The sequence below is a fragment of the Neodiprion lecontei genome, chromosome 3 (genome assembly GCF_021901455.1).
Source record: "Neodiprion lecontei isolate iyNeoLeco1 chromosome 3, iyNeoLeco1.1, whole genome shotgun sequence".
NCBI lineage: Eukaryota > Metazoa > Arthropoda > Insecta > Hymenoptera > Diprionidae > Neodiprion > Neodiprion lecontei.
Genome location: NC_060262.1, coordinates 28,602,243 through 28,622,468, shown reverse-complemented (window position 1 = coordinate 28,622,468; position 20,226 = coordinate 28,602,243). Strand labels below are relative to the sequence as shown.

At 44.2% G+C, this 20,226-nt stretch overlaps 1 protein-coding gene and 1 long non-coding RNA gene across 2 annotated transcripts in view; one reads left to right on the top strand and one right to left on the bottom strand.

Moving 5' to 3' along the window:
• LOC124293582 overlaps nt 1-20,226 on the bottom strand; it is a 35,478-nt gene that overhangs the window by 4,465 nt on the left and 10,787 nt on the right. The window lies entirely within an intron of this gene.
• LOC107216624 (cadherin-related tumor suppressor) overlaps nt 1-20,226 on the top strand; it is an 87,781-nt gene that overhangs the window by 62,863 nt on the left and 4,692 nt on the right. The window contains exons 6-15 of the mRNA XM_046734926.1: nt 134-466; nt 627-804; nt 15,067-15,247; nt 15,335-15,588; nt 15,690-16,120; nt 16,206-16,550; nt 16,662-16,991; nt 17,099-19,330; nt 19,484-19,760; nt 19,869-20,150. Of these exons, the coding sequence (XP_046590882.1) occupies nt 134-466; nt 627-804; nt 15,067-15,247; nt 15,335-15,588; nt 15,690-16,120; nt 16,206-16,550; nt 16,662-16,991; nt 17,099-19,330; nt 19,484-19,760; nt 19,869-20,150 (4,843 nt within the window). The remainder of the gene's footprint in view (nt 1-133; nt 467-626; nt 805-15,066; nt 15,248-15,334; nt 15,589-15,689; nt 16,121-16,205; nt 16,551-16,661; nt 16,992-17,098; nt 19,331-19,483; nt 19,761-19,868; nt 20,151-20,226) is intronic.

Genomic DNA, 20,226 nt, shown 5'->3' with positions numbered 1-20,226 from the left:
CGACGCCATTTCAGAAGAGAATAAAAACGTTCCATCTTTCGGTCCTCTCTTGCTGATCGTGCAAGCTAACCTGGACGTAACAAGCGTATCCCAGTCTCAATCGATTTCACGTGAAATGTGGTACCTTTTACAGGTTTCAGCTACGGATCTTGACGAAGGTGCAAACGGTAGAGTTCGTTACAGTATTGCGGCTGGTGACGATAACCGGGATTTCACCGTATCCGAGGACAGTGGTGTAATCAGGGTTGCGAAAAATCTAAACTTCGAACGCAAGGCAAGGTACCTGCTGACGATCCGTGGAGAAGATTGCGCTACCGAACTTGGCGAAGCCTCGCTGGACGACACGGCTGAAGTGACGATTTCGGTTCTGGACATAAACGACAACGCGCCGGTCTTCCTCGATACTCCTTACCTAGCGCACGTGATGGAAAACATGGTACCGCCTGGAGGCGGTTTCGTGATGCAGGTGAGTTTTTCGAAGATCAAGGCGGACGATTTTTTTGGTTAAGAAGTTGCCACCCACTTCCTGGTATCATGAGAACAGCTGTGCTTAGAGCGACGTGGCAGATGAATACTCGCCCCTGAATTAGTCCTTTTGGTATAACTGGTTCCCTCGTCCGTTCCAGGTGAAGGCATACGATGCCGATACTCCGCCATACAACGATCAAGTTCGTTACTTCCTAAAGGAGGGGGACACGGATTTGTTTCGTATAAACGCGAGCACCGGAGACATCTTCCTGCTGCGGGCACTGGACAGAGAAATGGTCCCGGAATACACGCTGACGCTGGTCGCTATGGACACCGGTAAGTCGGCATAGAGCCACAAAAGATTTCTAAGTCCTTTCCCAACGGTTATTGACGATCTTGTCATCATCTGGACGCGCGTTGCCCGCCATTATCGCGATCAAGATCACCGGTCTGCGACCACTTGCCACCCGAGATACGTCGCGGATCATTGTTAGCCGGATTGTCCGACTGTCTTAGATAAAAGAAACAGCCGAAGGTTGGTTATATGGGTGCGAGTTGCGAGTGGCTTGATGTCGTACACGTAAGAATTAGCATACTGCTCCCGCGCTGGTTCAGTGTGTAGTGTCATTGGATACGTCGCGTCGCGTCGTACAGTTTCGAGGTAGCAAAGAAGGAGAAGGAGGAGGATGAGGAGAAGAAGAAGAAGAAGAAGAAGAAGAAAAGGCGACTCTTTAACGAGGGTTATCGATTGCCCTCACCGCGGCCTCCGACCTCGACTCGATATGCGGAAACTTTACTCTCAAGGGTTGAATTTTTCCCTTTCCCCACATCCGCCAGTAGTTCGATTCGATACTATGAACGTCATTACCGCAACCTGTCTTCTCGGTTGAAGTACGCTGCAGTTGCACGATGCGCGCGAAGTGTAATGCTTGGTCAAGCATCAGAGGTATATGGGGAGGGACTCCTGGAAGGGAATCCCTCTCGCCCTTCTCACCAACACCTCACCTCTCACCGCCAAGTTACGCTCCGTGTCCACCGTCCGGCGTGTGATGCACGCATGCGCGATACAGTCGCGGCCAGAGTGGGCTCTCGTAGATATAGATGGGAGATAGAGACACGCGGAGGTCGAAACAAAATAAACCAATAGAGGAAACAGGAATGCGGGACTGCGAAGGCTCGAGCCTAAGGCTGTCCTCACACCGACGACAACCTCGCCCGACGCCTACCGCGTCCGTTCTTTAACCAAGCTAGAATATACTTGTATATACATATACATAGGTATATGTATAGGCAGAGGTAGGAGTATATGTACCTCGTTTGGCCCCCGGACCACCCTTTGATTTTAAGTTGGGTCGCTCCGTTCCTCCGCGATTAGAATCTCCAGAGAGCTGCGATTGACCTTACGAATGACCGATACGAGATCGATTGGTCCGAGCACACGCGTCTAAAAGGAGCTTCACCGTAATTTTTTCGATGACGAGAAAGACGATCGTAAACAACGCTAAATCCACTAGCGAATAATCGCGTATACAACAAGATAAGAAGTAAGTATTCTCAGGACGTGAAATTTTTAAAAAGATTTACGCAAATTTTAATTCCATTCTAATCCTGTGCGTAATGAATACTGTAAAATGCGACAATTTGAAGAAAAGATCCGCATAATGCGTGATTGCGGCATCAGCACTTGAATTGGGTAAATTGTTTTGAAGATCTTCGATACGAAGGGCTAGAGCTGCATGCCGTTAGCGGCGTGAACATAGCCTTAACGAAGCGGTGGAAGAGAGAATCGGGTCCAAGTTGGACCGCGAGTGGATACAGAATAAGGTGTAAGGCGTAAGGTATAAGGTATAAGGTGGGTACCTACTCACTCGGCCCCGACTCACGGATTATCTGTGCATCAAACCTCGCGGCGACCGATACGAGTTCTCATATTATTCTTAGCTGCGTGCAGCGATAGGTACGAACGACACGCGAGACTAATCAAACGCCTCGATAAAGAAAGTTTTTAAAAAAACGGTGAGTATTTAACGCGCCGCTAAAGAACAAATCATTACCCAAATTCGTACACTCGTTTTATTTCGCGACAGAGAACGTGGACAAATTGGTATTTAAATGCTCGGTATTTGCTCCAACTGTTTTTCTTTTATTATCACCAGTCCTTTTTTATTGTACCGTTCCTCCTTAACATTGGCTATAGTATTTGAACAGCCTGTTATTACGCATGATTGAAACGTCTGGCAAAAGAAAGAAATATATAAAAAATAAATTAATAAAACAAACCCTAATCACAATCCTACAGTGGTGGTCTGCAATTATATAAACGATGCCAATTGATCGATTCCCTGCCATTTATTAGTATGTATGTATAATATAGTGGATCATGTTGAATACATGATAAGGAAGAGCAGCGTTGACGTTCAACCGCTGTATTTCCAGCAATTCTGAAATTGCCGAATTCCATTATTCGTCGGAGGTTGAAGAATTTTAATATTGACAATATGTAATTATTCTCAAATGTTAATTTGGGCTCTGATTCGTTGAAATGAACGATTGAACTCCGAAAACGTGGTACTTGAGCTGCATACATACACATGTGTCAGGAACGTTTACGGATAACACGTGCAACTATAGCCATTACTTCCACAGCATTTCATATTATAAGAGTAACAGTTTGCCACAGCTATATAATATTGAACATCCGAACGTTAAACATAAAGCTGAAACCCACTGCACACCTCGCATTATGCATCCGAAGCTTTAACCACCGTTTAGGCGGACATAAATGTATATAATTGGCACTCTTTCGAATGTTAGAACAGACCTGAAAAGTTGAATTTCAGAAACGTCGTTAAATGAAAAGATTATACCCGTGCATAGCTGTCGCTCGGGTTAAGGAACCAGTTATACGCGTCTTATTGTTGCAATGCATCGATTGAAAACGTTGCGATCGTCTTTAACGCTCCCGTTGACTTGTATTCTTTGACGTGCTTAACAATAATCACGAAGTGATGAAGTCGTGTTAAAAATAATATTAAAAAATCTAAAAGACAAAAAGAAAAGACTGAAATAGGCATTACTCGCCACGCTTATACCCGCGCGTTATCAGAGAGATGGCAAGGGTAAATAAATAAAATAAAATAAAAAGTAACCCAACTTCTCAAGTACATAGCGTATTATATGCAATATAAAATTAACCAGCGCATACAAAAGTCGCCACTTTGTACGTGTATTCCATGGAATAATCCCGTACGCAACGAAAATACGTATAACTGCTGGAAAATTAAACCGTGAGATTTTCATTCCGATTGCGATTGATGTGCAAAGTTTAAGAATAAAAGTAAAAGGATAAACTTAACAATGTAAATCGCAAATCAGTTCGGAACCTTCGCTACTTCGAAGTTACCAGTGAATGCGTCCGCTAGAACGACGCGCGTGATTGGTTGTTTGCCGTATTCGTGTTACTATACCCGTACATTTGTATCCAAGGTGTGCGTGGATGCGCGTGAATTCGTATGTAAACGCGTACAACTTATACGTTGCGTACACACCGTACACACCAACATTAGCTGCACGGACGTGGGATGGAGGAGGTAAGACCGGGCGAGCTGCAACGACGGTATGTAGGCATCTGAATTCTGAAGAGACAAAGTGGCTTCGATCGCGGTGAACAGTACCTACAGTACCTACCGTACCTACTAGCACTCACCGCGCTTATATACACGCCTTGCTTGTGCATGTACATGATGAAGAAGTATACGTAAATCGTATATGCACTCGATGTAGAGACGCGTGCGTACATGCATATCATACGTATAAGCATCGGCAAAGCGCGCGGGGATATCCAGCGTGCCCTGCGGGCGGCCACTTTATATGCCGGCGCTGAATTCCGTAATTTCGTCCTCACTCGACGACATTAATTACCCGAGTATCCCGAAAGCTTATTTTCGCCCCCGACGAGGCGCGGCGGGCACTTGGCTTAAACCCTTGGAAGAATTGAGCCTCGCGGGGCCGATCGTTCAGCTCCGAGATCCAAAAGATCACCGACGCACCCGGGCGTACGAGTACGTATACACACATAACACTGGACTTATATCGAAGTAATAAGAATCTTGTACTCGATACCGGATACGTGGCTGCAGGTGGAGATCGTGAGGGTCTCAACGACGCCAGCCACAGTCACACCCCAGAAGAAAGATGCGCGGTAGGGCCCCTCTCCGACTAGCCTTCGATAATAATGCAAGCTATGTATGGTCGTGACGTGCAACTATGATAATCGCCGAGAAGGGTCTCATCTCGATCCTGATTATATGTGGGACCCAAATTTAAACGGGCGAATATTCGTCACAGAGCTATAAATTGTTACATAACAACTATTCTAACTGCTCCATATAATATACATGTATATATAAATATACATACGTAGATAGATTTGGTGGCGAATTTGAATAATCGACTATTGATAAAGAGGAATCCGAAGCGAACGGGGTGTCAGGAACTGAGCGCCGGGGCGCCTCGGCGTCGTCGTCACACCCCGACAGTCGAGGTCCCTGCCATCTCGCGAGGCGGGGGCCTCCAGAGTTGTGACGCGCGATTATGATAATCGTTCACCACGGCACCAAGCGCCTCGCGGTCCCGTGATCCTCCACTCCTTAGGCACATCTCTTCTTGTTCAGCTTTATTCTTCCTCTTTTCAAACCCATTGTGTAGGCATGTACATACGTGTACATACATGCGTCGGTCGATCCCAAGCTCTCCTTGCATTATTGTATGCTGTAGTACATCTATGCATGTACTTTATTCGAACCTTAGGATCGTTACTCTCTTTTATTGGCGTTGAAATAAAATGTAATATGCAACCATGCACAAACCAAACCGTTTAACCGTTCAAATTTCAAATGAATTATTTAACGAGGTAATGTAAGTATCTGTTGGGAGGATTTTCTTCTTTCGTAACAGAATATTCCTTCGTATATAATATGTGTATATAATCTTTTCAAGTGCCTATAACGGTTGTATAATTCTCGAGATATTGTCTCTCGCAGCTGCGTGACTTGTCACGCCGCAGTCGAAGTAAACGCAATATAATATCGTAACGTAATTGATGAAATTCGGTTGTAGAAATATTTCACTAGGATTTCATAAGACTGGCCAACGGTACAGAGAATACCATTCGTTCATGTAACGAATTCTTCCTCGAACCATCAAGTCGGGTGTAAAAGCTCAAGAAGAAAGGAAAAATCAGTTAAAAAGACTTTGATTTGGTCCAAAAGTGGATAATTTTAGAATATTTCGCTGAATGGAGTATATGATACTCTATTATACCTGCAGATATACGTCGAACCCTTTTACACTTTGAGTGCAGCACCCGACTCTGAGAAGCACCGTTCCACAGAGGATCGTTACGATTAACCGATTATACACTTTGAAAGACAAGTAAATTGCTGTAATAAAACTGCCGAGTTATTTATTGGAAAATTCACGTTAACTAACGCACCAATCCAGTTTTCCAAGAAGCTGCTCGCGGTTCCGTTGAAACCAACGGACGTGTTTCAGGACTTGGTATCGAGAATTTTTTAACTCACTAGTTCCTCCTCCAAATTGTAAAGTATGAAATGTGCTTGGCATATTTATGCACTGAGCCCACGCCATGATCAAAACAGAATATTGTTATAGAATTTAGTAAATTCTCAATGGGTTCTGACTTACCGCGTATGCTGTAAAAGGTGATATTTACCCTATAAATAGACTACAGTACGAGCGTTATATGTCCCTCTCAATCTTCCACTGCCACGCTAACTGACTGACCACAACTGTCGCTGGTTAATCAATCTGTTCCCGTGCGGCAAAAAGTGACCTCGCCTGATTGGCGATGTGACAAGAAGATGTGATAACCTTCCTCTCGCTTCTGTTCTTAATCAATCTCTCGGTACATATACGTCAAGGGAGAACTGCACACTGTATGAGAAATGCACGCGCAAGAGATGATCTACAACGGTTGATCCCGATGTGCGGTTAAAACGGTTCGCCACCTCCATATTTTACCGCGATAGGACGTAGTGCGGGCGTATGGGCTTTGAATTTTCTGATGGAGGCGTTTCGCGCGGAACAATGGCGACTGGCCCGACAGCACAAGGTCGCCGTCAAGCTGCGTTCATCGCTTCTCAATGCTGGCCTCCTCTCGCTTAGTGCCTGGTCCCCGGACGCCGTCTCCTTCTTCCAGCACCACGTTACGCCCGAAGCGACGCGATGCACCAAGAGATTCAACGTGCGTCGCGAGGTGACGCTAATAGCGCGCACGGCTCGGCTAGCCTCATTGGCATACACACGAGTACACAACAGATGCAAGCAACCCACATCTTCCTACATGGACGAATTAATGCACGCGCTGGTCATGGCTGCGATATCACTCAAAGATTTTATTTCCCAAATACCCGCCAAGTAGGATGTCAAAGAGATTAAGTCAGTCGTGTACTACGCTCAAAGTTCACAATACCTTCTGTGGATGGATTGATCCAGGACGAAACTGGTATCCTAACAATCTGTTTCAAATGATCAGAAGAGAGGATTTAAACTATTGTGTCAAATCTCATCAATGTGAAGGGTCAAGACTACGAATGATTGAACTTCAGATAGTTGAATTAAAAAAAAATAGTTCACATTACCCTAGAGTCAAGATCTCGAATAATCGATCACAGAAAATTTCCATAAGACGTAAACCGATTACCCTAGAGGCTTTTAAAAATCAGATGCGTTCGACGTTTAAACCACCGATAATTTTCAATATTCGAAATTTTGATAATTCGAGGTTTTCACCTCGCGAAATGACAAGATTTGAAAGAAGAGAGAATCTTACTATGATCCGCATCCAAAAATGCAATTTTGATAAATTTTCATCATGTCGAAACTGGTTAATGTACGGTTTGAAGCGTTAAGCTCTCGCATACAAAAAAGTCTTCTTGTTCGCTTCAGAGTTAAGGGCCTGTGAGCACCTGAACTTTGATTTCCAGAGATTTGTTACTTGGTAACCGGTATTTTACCCTGTACTAAATAATACACCTGACGTAAAATAACTGATTATTGTTATTCCCTTTGCTACTAGCGGCAATTTTGATGCCCAAAGCAAGTTTTCAATTGTTTCTTTGAATTAATTTACAAGGTCTGAACTTTATCTGTGTACCTGGTGCTTCAGTCGTTTATCATGCATGTTGACGTGCAATTTTCTAAATAATTGTCTCGAGGCCGGGAATAAATCTCGCGAGGATAGGGTTATCTTCGGTTAATGTACGTAGGTAACAAAGAGTTCTGATACTCACACACAAACACATCCATAAAATAAATTTTCGCCGGTTTACTGCACTTAATCTTTGTCGAGGTAAAAAAATTCTAGAATAGTATTAAAAATCGCATAGATTCATTAGAGTAGAACCTAAACGATATCCATATTAGACTTTAATATAGTCGACATCTCAATTCTCTACAACCATGTTAACTGCGATGTGTAGTACTTGTACCTAGTTAGTAATTAATTAAAATTACTTTTACGGTCTTGATGTTTCAATAATAATGGGAAAGATTTTCCCGAAGTGGACACGCAATATTTGCATGAACTTAGGTGAACTCTTTATTGTTAGTATATACTACACCCGGTGAACAAATTTTTGTTTCAATAAATTTTTCATCCTGCGAATTGAATCTGAACTTCGTTCACGTGAAATATGAAACGCTGCAATTTGCCGCATGAATGCAGAATGTTAAAAAATTCTGAGAATACGAAGTAATCGATTAGTATTACAGGTTGAGCCGCTCACGACGTAGCAAGGGGTATAACGCTAAAGCCTAAAGAACGTGAAGCTAATCAAATGAGGTACTTTGAAATGGAACTATCTAGTTGAAAAGAATTGATAATCGGCAGAGGAATCTATGATCAGGGTACTAACGGTACGTGTAGCCGTAGCAAATTGTAGGCCACCAACGATAACCGCGAAGAACCAATTAGTCACGAGCCGCAAATATCATGCTTACGAACTATACCTCTAATAGTGATCGTCTAATAATTGGTAAGCGCCTGCATAGATAAGACGGCAATGCAGGTTGAGGGGATGGAGAGGCGGAAGCCCGGCAAGCTGAATCAGCCTAATTGCAAGAACGGCGGATATCGGAACCAAGGAGACTCCGTGGCCGGTCACCGTAAACCGTCCCGAGTTGAATATCCTTCCGTACATATCATTAGGTACAGAGCGCGTACTGGGGTATGTTATTGCATAGTTGCTAGCTGGCTCGGCGAGGCAAGGGAACACACATACACGGATACCCAAGGTATGCACATCCTTCAATTCCGCCGCACCGTCGCAATCTGCAGAGCCGAAGCGGACGGAGGCGCGGGGGGCATAGAAGATTTGCCTCGCTGGCCTTATTATGCTGTCACAGAATTCATCCGTGGGTTTCTACCGTCAGATCTGTCCTTTTCTTGCGCCCGCGCCGCGCCGTCTTCTATGCGGCAAAGGTATACCTCGCGGCTACTTTCAGTTTCATTTCTCGTGCAGCCAATCCTCCGACACCGGAATGGAAGAAGGACCGCTGCAGCGCTCGACTCCTTCGGCAGGAGCCGTGTGCGTCCGTCCCCTCGGAGGGCATCTTATAAATCGAGTATTAACGAGTCCGTGAACGCCATGCGCTACAAAGGGTGTCGTACTATTTGAAATTCAAATTAATTGTTTTCGCCGAGTACACAGCGATATCGTCACGATAACGGGACAAGAGATATCGCGGCAGAGCGTCTTTCGAGAAACACTTATCGTTTGCGATATATGTTTGTATCGTGCGACTCCTTTTTCTTCTGCTGCTTCTTCTTCTTCTTCTCCTTCTTCCTCTTCTACGCCGCCTCTTTGCCCCTTTGTTCCGAACTCTTCTTTAAAATTTCACATTATAGACGCGAGCGTGTAAAAACTGCATTTCATTTTTTGTCTTATAGGGAAAAAAATTTGATTGGCTTCGTTTGATCCTAGGATCTTGTTTTCCATATATGCACCTATAATGCGCATCGAGATGCGGCGAATTAAATCAGCGAAAACGAACGGCCGCGGTCTGCATCGGGGAGGTTTTATTAAAATTGCAAACTGAGAAATTCGTGACGACAAGATTGGGCCGCCGCCGTTGGTATACTAATTTCTCTTTGCGTCGGCACGCGAAGATCGGGAATCAAACGTCTGGTGTTTCACCGCAATTTAATCGATCCCGCCCATGTATCAAAATCCAACTATAATATACGCGTAAGACGTGTGGATCAAGACCACACCAGGGCAACGATATAAACAAGTATACATGTATAAAATAAAGTAAATTTGTTCGTAGCCCGGAGCTCTGTAATTTCCAATAAACTCCCTAAACACCTCGCGATCCGTTAACTCGATCAAGTTACTTCGCCGCGCGTTCCAATCAAATTACCCGCCGGGCACGAGCGCCAACCGAGACACCCCGTATGTACAAAACGTATTATACACGTACGAGTTGACGTGCGTGTGCATTGTCCCACGATGATGTCCATGCCTAGGCTTAAGAATACAGGTATAGGAGTGAAGCGAATGGCTTTGATGCGCGAAGCTCTCCGCAATTGGAAATATACTAGCCATTTATATTATATATATGGTAGGTAGATATACAGAGGATAGTGGTAGGTATATACACACTATAAAGGCAAGAAGAAGATAGAGAAACATGAGAAGAAAAAGGGAATCAGAGAAAGGCAGAAATTTTATCTCTGACAAGAAAATTGGGCCGGTGAGGCCAACAATGGGACTCGGTTCTTCTTCTCTGACTTCGTTCGCGCTGCACTATAACGGAACCTGTGCGCCCTGCCGCCCTAAGATACTCGGCACGAAACTTGGTCCAGACCATGGAAGGTGATCCACGCTAAAGTTTGCCAGAGATTGAAAAGACTTCGTAACTCCGAACTATGCGATATAACGCGCTTACGTGTGCCCAACATCGTGGACCCCATCTCGATGTGCGGTGGTAATAAAATGAATCGATAAACTCGGATTTTTCTGTCATGTCTGACTTTTGACATTAAATCCAAGTGCCGGAGCATCGGCATTCTTTCATTCGAAAATAACAATGAATTTATCATGCTCAACAGGCATGATGGGCAATAATTTTTGCAAATAAGTAAAATCAATGATCAATATAAAGACATCTGATCCTGTGCGAAATACGAATGTAATCGACATGGGAAATGAGACTCTGAACAGCGTAAATAGGCGTTGAAAACTTGAAATTAAAAACTCCATTAACAACTCGTGACCTTCGTTGGTATTAACTTGGAGGTGTACGAGCTTTCATTTACTTCGAGCTCGGTTATTCTTTCGGAAATAATCATTTCGTTTTCACGTCGCGGCCATGCGAAGCGAAAGAGCTAAAGAACCGAAGGTGGCTGCGGTGAATAGGGGATTGGAGCTATAGGGTTTTGTACGGTCAAACACAAAGGTTCGCGCGCTCGTGAAATCAGATGAAATTTGAGCGCGGACGAGCGTGCGTCTCCTTAATAGGCCGGGTTTTAGAAACGGTCAAATTGATCTTGACGAGAGAAAAAATGTCCTCCAACCCAATGGCTATATTATATCGGCGATGCAGTTCTTAACTTCAAGCGTACCTCCACTATCATTGTATTATTTAATTGAATGTAAAATGATTGAATTTGAAAATAATTTCGATCACCACGAATTGCACATGCGTTTGAACGCCATTGAGGATAGTTGAAACTACCATTGAAACTTTTTCCCTATATGAAGCACAAAGATCAACAGAGTTAACCTGGAGAGTAAATTTTATGGAAAATTCAAGTGCGAGAGATGATTAGGGGAGGAGAGAGAGAGAAAGCTTTCATACCGCATACGTATTAGGCAACAAAATCTGGTTAGTATAAGTATATTAGCAGGAGGTACGAACGCGAAACCTGATAACCCTCGTGAACCTTTGTAACCGTCCTGGGGTCCAATCCCTTCTGCAAGCTCGTTCTCTTCGTTGGTAAGTGCTTACTAGTTACCGACTGACTGGTCTGCATTGGCTGAGGCAGCAGGGCAGTCGTAACAATACCATAAATCATAATATTCAAATTAACAAAGGTTCAATAAATTAAAACTGCGGTTGTGCCCGACAGAGGCAAAGAGGCATGGATCCCCCGTTTCTCTCCCCCACACATCCACTTCCTTTGCTGCGTGTTAAACTTGGGCGAAGCCATTTCTCTCTTCATCTCGCTCCCGCTCTCGGTCTCGCAGCTTTTCGGTTTCTCTCTTTTTTTTCACAGCTTGTGGCCCGTAGGCGTAGCGGTCTGTGACCAAACGCCGAAAGTCAAGCCGACCTTACCGATGCCCGGTCGTCACTTATACCTTAAAGAGAGGGAACCTTCTGGCTGGCCGCCAGTGTAAACAGTAGAATTCGATTCTCTGCACCTTTGCTGCAGTGTTCGCTAGTTCGACCTCTCGCAGCGACTCGTGAGACGACGGAGGTAACGAAACTTCGTTGTTTTTCCTTAAGAGTTTTGTATTTATCAACGGCCGGACTCTCTCGCGCCTTTTTCTCCCCGATTGTCACCATGGGGGTACTTATACACCGTCGCTTATTTTTCGTTTATTCTCTTTCGTTTTTCCCCACCCTACTCACGTCCGTCTACCAACACTTTTGCTCTCTTATTCTCTCTCTCTCTCTCTCTCTCAATCTCCTCGGAATCACAATTGCCATTTGCATTCCGTGCAGTATCAACCCGAGTTTATTGAAACCGTCGACGAGAAAGCGGTAACGACCTGAAATAACGCGGCATCACAAACAGTTACCTCTTATTTCAATCACATATGTATCCCTACGGCCAATGGAATGATAAAAGTATATCACTGCACTATTACACCCGCCCAACCCTCTCCTACCTTCTTCAAGTACACTGTTGAGGAATTGTACCGAATCCGATTTGAACCGACGTGTGTTGCACTTTGCACAAGTCTTACCATACTATACATGTGGAAAGCACAACATCAAGCCCATTGCAATAACGTTCGTTGAACGACTTCGCATCCAGTAGAATGTGAACAAACTCGTATTCGCGTATAGGTAATGCCTACATCTCGTCGTTGCAAGAGGCCTTTACTTTATTCGATTGCCACTGGGCCCAACCAACCGATGGACAGACAGACAGACGGACGGACGGACAGACAGCTGCAAAGTACACGTTAAACCATTCAGAGCAACCGATTAATATCATCCTACGAGATGCATAGCCTCGCGGGAGATAACTGAACTTCGAATACCTACTTACTATATACACGGTACATCGTGTGTTCACTCTAACCGGCTGATAACTTCGACTCAACTACCAAGCGATTATTATACCTGTACGGGTATCGTGAGAGTCACAGCCGCGACGCAACGTTGCGTTGCGTTGCGTTGCGTTGCATTGTACCCGTGAAGAATGACACACGACCGCTTGTTTCCTCGACGACTAGTTTAGACATTAAGTGTCCCGGTATAGTTGGCAATTTTTACCATCTTCCTTTTTTCCTTTGTATAAAATTCTCCCGGCTCTGTAATCGCACATTGGTACGCAAGCGACGACTAAGGGATTTTGTTGTACGTGTGGTCACAGCACGGGGCTAATCACAGATGAATTTGTCATGCCCAGACGGCGGCGTACCTTGCGAGAAATCGCTATGAGATCTCGACTCTCGACTGTGTTTTCCACCTCGGCGTGCGCATGTAAACGATAGCGTAGTCGACAAGCTTTGCTGCGGTATTTGTACCCCTTGAAGTCTCTGTATAATCTCGGTCTATGATATGCACAATGTACTACACGGACTAATGTCACTTGTCACCGAAGTGTTAAGGCTGGTTAAAAAAACGTAGTTTCAAGATTCTGGATAGATACAATGCATATTCATTTCAAATAAGTATTGATCAATTTCATGAAACCGGTTTTTAAACGAGAGAAACTGATAATATCTGGCACTTGCAACGTGCCAACTATCAGTCACGTTCCTCGATGATAATCGCTTCGAAATAATCGTACAAAATTTATTTCACCTTGAGTAATTTCCAGTTTCTCCAGTTTCTCCTCGAAGTTGAGGAACAATGGTAATTATAATAAATTTACCAGAACGGTTTCATTTCCAAACGTACATGAGAACATGCAGCTATAGGTACTACATAGACATACGACAATCTTATACCGATCGAATAGAGAGTAACTGACTGACTCTGTCGAGCTCGTTTACTTAATTGAACCAGGCTAGCCTTAAGAACGAAGAAACGAATGAAGGAACGAACAGAGTCGATAAGGAACGGTGTCCCGTTGCCTTAGCAAGCCCGACTTCCTCGCTGCATGATAGAGTTGGAATTTGCGGAGAGACACAACCACGTGCCGGGGATACCGCGGAGTCATTATTTATTCGATTTATTGCAATGGCAGTCGTCATCAGTTGCACGTTGGCTCTGTTCATCGATCAGATATTGATGTCTTCCGCATGCGCAAGGTGCCTCGGACGTCGGTACTCCGCACGATGCGCACTAGCAGGCATTTATATATGAATTGAAATCTCCCGCAAAACCAATCAACCTTGTAGATTCGCACGCCGAATACGCACTGACGTATCAGAACGGATATACATATCGCGCACGCACAGACGATGCGTTATGATATTATCGAAATCACTAGCACACGCGATTTTATCTTTCGATTAAAACTAACACGTTGATCGTCTTCTGGTAATGATGAATTGGCAACAATGCGATGGACAATTTCACTAAAAAATTCCTCATCATTTAATAAAAACCCGCTCGCCTTACCCTATTAATTTTCCAAAATATGTAGATGCAATGCCACTAACGGATGCCAACCGTAAAGTACGTACTTAAGTTAGGCAACGGACAGCACTTTGTCAACTTTCTATGGGAACTTATAACAACTCCCCGCTGTGATCCAACTCCATGAGTATGGACATGGTCCACGCCACGCCAGCGGTACCTGCCGTCTTCTTCTTTATTTCTCTTTCTCTCACAGGGTTGCCTTCGTTCCTCCTTCCTCCGCCTCATCCGCATCTCTCTCAGTTCCTATCTCGGTATCTCCCTTCCTCTCGCCTTTTCAACCTCTTGCCCTCGCAGTTCTCGCCTCTTCGCGCGTGAGTATGCTTCTCTCTCGGTCTGTCTATCGTTGTTAGGCAAAGCACTAACTCATTCTGGATTATGACCGTACGTACACATACTATCGCACGCAATCCCGTGGTCCTCGACGCTTAAGCATATACGTACGTCAACATCCACATGCAGAGGAATCGTCACGATATACTCAGTGTTCAAAAATTACCGAGAAATTCAACAAGTTTTTTGACAACATCTTGTAATGTATCTAGAATGAAGGTGTAAGGCGAAGAACATATTTCAAACGTTTTATATGCCGATGCTTTTCTTTTACAGAAAGAAAAATTATACATATAATGACAATGAACATAACGACGCAGGTTTTAACTTCTGTTATCTACCTCTAATGTGTATAATCACCAAATGAATTGTGACTTTTTGTTATTCAATATAATATCACTGAATATCCTCTTGCTTCAGGTTCTCCACCCTTAACCGGTTCGGGAATCATCAAGATCGTGGTTTTGGATGTGAATGATCACAGCCCTGAGTTCGCTAGACAAGGTTATCAGGCTTCCGTTACCGAAAATTTGCCAGCTGGAGCTTGGGTCGCGAAACCATCCGCGTCCGACAAAGACGAGGGTCTCAATGCAAAAATTCGGTGAGTTGGCAAGATTTATATTTTTAGTCCCGACAGATTTCCGACCTCAACTAGGTACCGTGTGCAATGTTGCATCTCTGTACACAGATACAGTCTACTGGGCGAGAAAGCCGACAGATTTGCGGTGAACTCTGGTACTGGGGAAGTGACCACCTTGGTGCCACTAGATCGTGAACAAACACCCGTCTATCATCTAACACTGGTAGCCCAAGATTCGAGTCCCACAGAACCAAGGGCTTCAGCCGTCAATCTAACGATACTTGTTCAAGACCTAAACGACAATGCCCCAAGGTTTTCAAGCCCCAGATACACCGCGTATGTCCCAGACGCCACTAAACCAGGTAGGTTTTACATTTTTAACGTAACAACTCGCTGCTACTTTTTGATGTTTCGCTTTCTCTAACTATAACCTGCATACACATTGTTCATTAATTTTCCAAAGGTGACTTCGTCTTCGGAGCCCAAGCCGTCGACGATGACGAAGGTGACAACTCGCGAATTGTGTACGGGTTACAGGGTGAAGATTCGAAACGCTTCAACATCGACCCTCACAGCGGTGTCATTAGAGCAACGCAAGAGTTGGGCGGCGGTGAAACAACATATCAACTCCAGATCCAAGCCTCTGATTGCGGAGTGGATCCCAGATCGGTTACCGCTGATTTGGTTATTCATCTCTGGGAGAGACAATTGTTTCCTAGTTTTAGATCTACGGTTACCACGCGGTTCACTTTGCCAGAGGATGTGCCGGAAGGCAGAATAATCGTGCGATTGAGTGCGTCAACCCCTAAAGTTGGCGCGGTTAGCAATTTGATCTTTGGAATGGCTGGTGGCAATGTTGGAGAAGCTCTGAGGATCGAACCCCGTACTGGAGAGGTATGTAAAAATATCGACAATCTACCTCTGCCCCGTGATCGTGTAATAAAATGCACTTTTAATTTCTTTTACTAATGCCTAACAGGTTCTGGTAGCTTCTGGGTTTGACTACGAAACGGCACCTCATTATGAGGCTTGGGTCGAAGTGCGCGATTCCGATACACCCGCTTTGCGAAGTGTTGTTCAACTTCTTGTGAACGTCACTGACGCTAATGACAATGCGCCGATTATGGAAGCTGCAATCTACAATTCCACTGTGCCTGAAGAAGAATATCCCCCTTTATTCGTGACAAAGATCTCTGCCAAAGATGCCGATTCTGGTGAAAACGGTCAGGTGACGTACCATCTTGTGGACGACTTCGACGCGTCTTTTATCATCGATGAAAATAGTGGGGAAATTCAGACAAACGCGATATTGGATCGGGAAGAGGTATAAAACCATTTCAACAATTCTTTTAGATGCCTACTCGAAAAACTGAGACATGTTTACGAAAATCATGTGGCATACTTGGTTATTCAAATAACTCAATATTTTTAACAGGTCGCTTCCTACGAGCTGGTAGTTGAAGCTCGAGATCAAGGTGAGCCACAACTGACGGGATCTGCTACGGTCTTAGTAACCATTTTAGACAAGAATGATAATCCTCCACGATTTACGCGTTTATTCAACGTTAATGTAACCGAGAACGCAGATATTGGATCATTTGTGATTCGAATCACCAGTTCCGACCTCGACATCGGACAGAATGCAAATGCAACATACAGTTTTACGGATAACCCAGGTGGTAAATTTTCTATTGACGCACTCAGTGGGAATGTCACGGTCGCTGGGCACTTGGACAGAGAAGAGCAGGACGAATATTCTTTGAAGGTGTGCATCTTTGGATGAGTAAAGAAAAGAAAAAGAAACCTTTACATACGCTAGCCGAGTAATTTTGAAAAAGATAATGTTTAATCGATACCCATTATTAATTACAGGTGGTTGCCGTGGACAGTGCTTGGCGGCAAGAAACATCCCTGGGCATAACGATACAAGACCAAAACGATAATGCTCCAGAATTTGAGCAGGAATTGTATAATTTTCATTTCCCAGAACTGCAACCTCGAATGGCTCATGTAGGTCAGGTAATGGCCACAGACCGTGACAAGCAAGGCCCAAATTCGGTAATCTCGTACAGCTTGCTGCAACCCTCGGATCTCTTCACCGTAGACCCTGCGACCGGTGATATATTCAGTAAGAGAACACTGAAGTACAAACACACGCAACAGGAATCATCCCCTGAGAACATGTATTCGTTAACAGTCGTCGCTACAGATAATGGCAAGCCTCCGATGTCATCGAAGGTGACAATTTCCGTGAGTGTCGTTGACGCTAACAACAATGTACCGAAATTCGAGCAACGATCATATCTCTCACCAGTACCAGAGGGTTACGCCGTTGGTAAAAGAGTAGTGATGCTAATGGCGAAAGACGAGGCGGACTTCGGTGTAAACGCTGAAATCGAGTATAGTTTGGTTAATGGAAACGGTACCGAGTATTTCGCAATCGATCAGCTCACTGGCTGGGTTGTTGTGAGCAAGTCTCTGACAGGTCTGCCCGTTGGAACAAAATTCGTTGCTAAAGTCAAAGCACTTGACAAGGGGGTCCCGCCACAAAAGGACGAAGTTATATTGACCCTTGTGATAACAGGGGAAAACCGAAATCCGCCGAGATTCACTGCTCTACTTAATCAGGTTATATTGCCAGAAAATGCACCGGTGAATTCTACTATCTTGACTGTAAATGCAACAGATGAAGATGATGGACCAAATGGTATAGTTCGCTACAAAATCTCAGCTGGGAATGAACAGAAAGAATTTTCCGTTGACTCGGTAACCGGCGCAGTTACAATCTTGCAGCCCTTGGATTACGAGACTGTTCAAGAATATCACCTCAATATTACAGCAACCGATCTAGGCTTTGAGTCAAAACAAGCCACCGCAACGTTGACCGTGACATTGAACGACATCAACGATAATCCACCGACCTTCAACCAAAGTTCTTATGAAGCATTTTTGCCTGAGAATTCACCGCCTCAGAGTTTCGTTTACAAGGTTACCGCAACGGATATAGATTCGCCAGAGAAAACGATCATTCAGTACAGAATTCTAGGTGGTAGTGGGAGGGAGCATTTCAACATCCAAGAAAACACAGGCGTCATTTTATCGAAGATCAGTTTTGATTACGAAGAAGCCGAAAAGTATACACTGCACGTGGTTGCCGCTAATCCAGATTCCAATCCCCAAATGGTCGGCTTCACAACTGTCATCGTTCACATAACCGGTGTGAATGAATTTTACCCCAAGTTTATTCAGCCAGTCTTTCACCTGGATGTATCGGAAAGTGCAGAAGTGGGAACGTCCGTGGGATTGGTTCAAGCTACCGACCAAGATGCAGGAGAAGATGGTAAAGTTTATTACTTATTCGTTGGTTCATCAAATGATCGTGGTTTCAGTATTGGATCTGAAACGGGTGTCATAAGTGTTTCCCGGCATTTGGACCGTGAGACACAGAATAGAGTTGTATTGGCAGTAATGGCGAAAAATGCGGGAGGAATACGAGGGAATGACACGGACGAAGGACAAGTAATTATTTCAATTCAAGATGGCAATGACCCGCCAGAATTCCTGCAAAATCTTTACGAAGCAAACATCTCCGAGGGTGCCTCGCTAGGTACACGGATTCTGACAGTACGTGCTGTGGACAAGGATGTCCGCCCTCAGAATAATCAATTCTCTTATTCAATAATTGGTGGAAACATTGGCCAAGTATTTAAAGTCGACCCACAGACTGGTGACATTGAAACTGCCAAACTATTAGATCGAGAAACAACCCCAAGTTATGAATTGATTGTCGGTGCAATCGATACCGGGTTACCACCGCAAACTGGTACAACAACAATACACATAGATCTTCTGGACGTAAATGACAACGGACCGATCTTTGATCCTCCGGAAGTAATTGGATATGTTAGTGAAAATGAACCAGCCGGGACGAGTATCATGACGCTTAGCGCTATGGATCCGGATTTGCCACCAAATGGTGCACCATTCTCGTACAAATTAGTTGGTGGTCGGCAAAAAGACTTGGTTCAGATAGATAAACATTCCGGAGTACTAAGGACCACCAGGAGTTTGGACAGAGAGCTCACGCCTCACTTGGATATTGTGGTAAGTGCAGAAACACTCCAACTAATAGCATCTGACATCACGAACGAATTTATCGCGACTGAGTATCTTTACTTCACAATTTATACATACCAACTGTTGAAAATGAAAAACAAAATGATTTTCCAATAACGAAACATGTTCTTTTGCGAACAGGTTGATGTAGAAGATTCTGGAACTCCGCGAATGCACAACGAACACACGATAACTGTGATTGTTCTGGATCAAAATGACAGCCCGTCCTCTCCACGTTCAGTCCACGTAATGGTTCATTCATTCAATGGTCAAGCACCACTGGGGATGATAGCCAATGTCCATCCAAACGACCCAGATACTACCGGTGATTACACCTGCAAAATATTGCATGGTGCAAATTCCGGTGTACTGAGCATTCCGACAGGATGTGACCTACACACAAACAAGATTACAGCAGGTGTGTAGCAAAGCCTTAAAATGCTCGTTGCTGGAGATTTTTTGTTCAAACAAACGATTAATTTTGCTACAAATATAAGATATCGTGACTGAATGCTTACACTTTCAGGGTCGGGATACTCTTTGAGCGTGTCTGGAAATGATGGCAAACACCCTGACGTCATATCAAAAGTGACTCTTGAATTTTTGATTTTCACGAACACAACTGTCGAAAATACAGTAACACTGCGTATAGCAAGAGTAAGTGCAACGAAGTTTCTTGCTCAATATTACCGGCCTCTCCTTGACTTATTACAAACAGAAATGGATGTTGGGGATATCCTGACAATTTATAGCATCGGGGAAAATAAATCAGATTTGGACATTTCATTGGCCATCAAATCACCAGAAGGTAATCCATCCCCTAATTAAATATACAGTATTAAAAGAGTAGCACTGTAATGCAAATTGAAAGAACAATCAGTCCA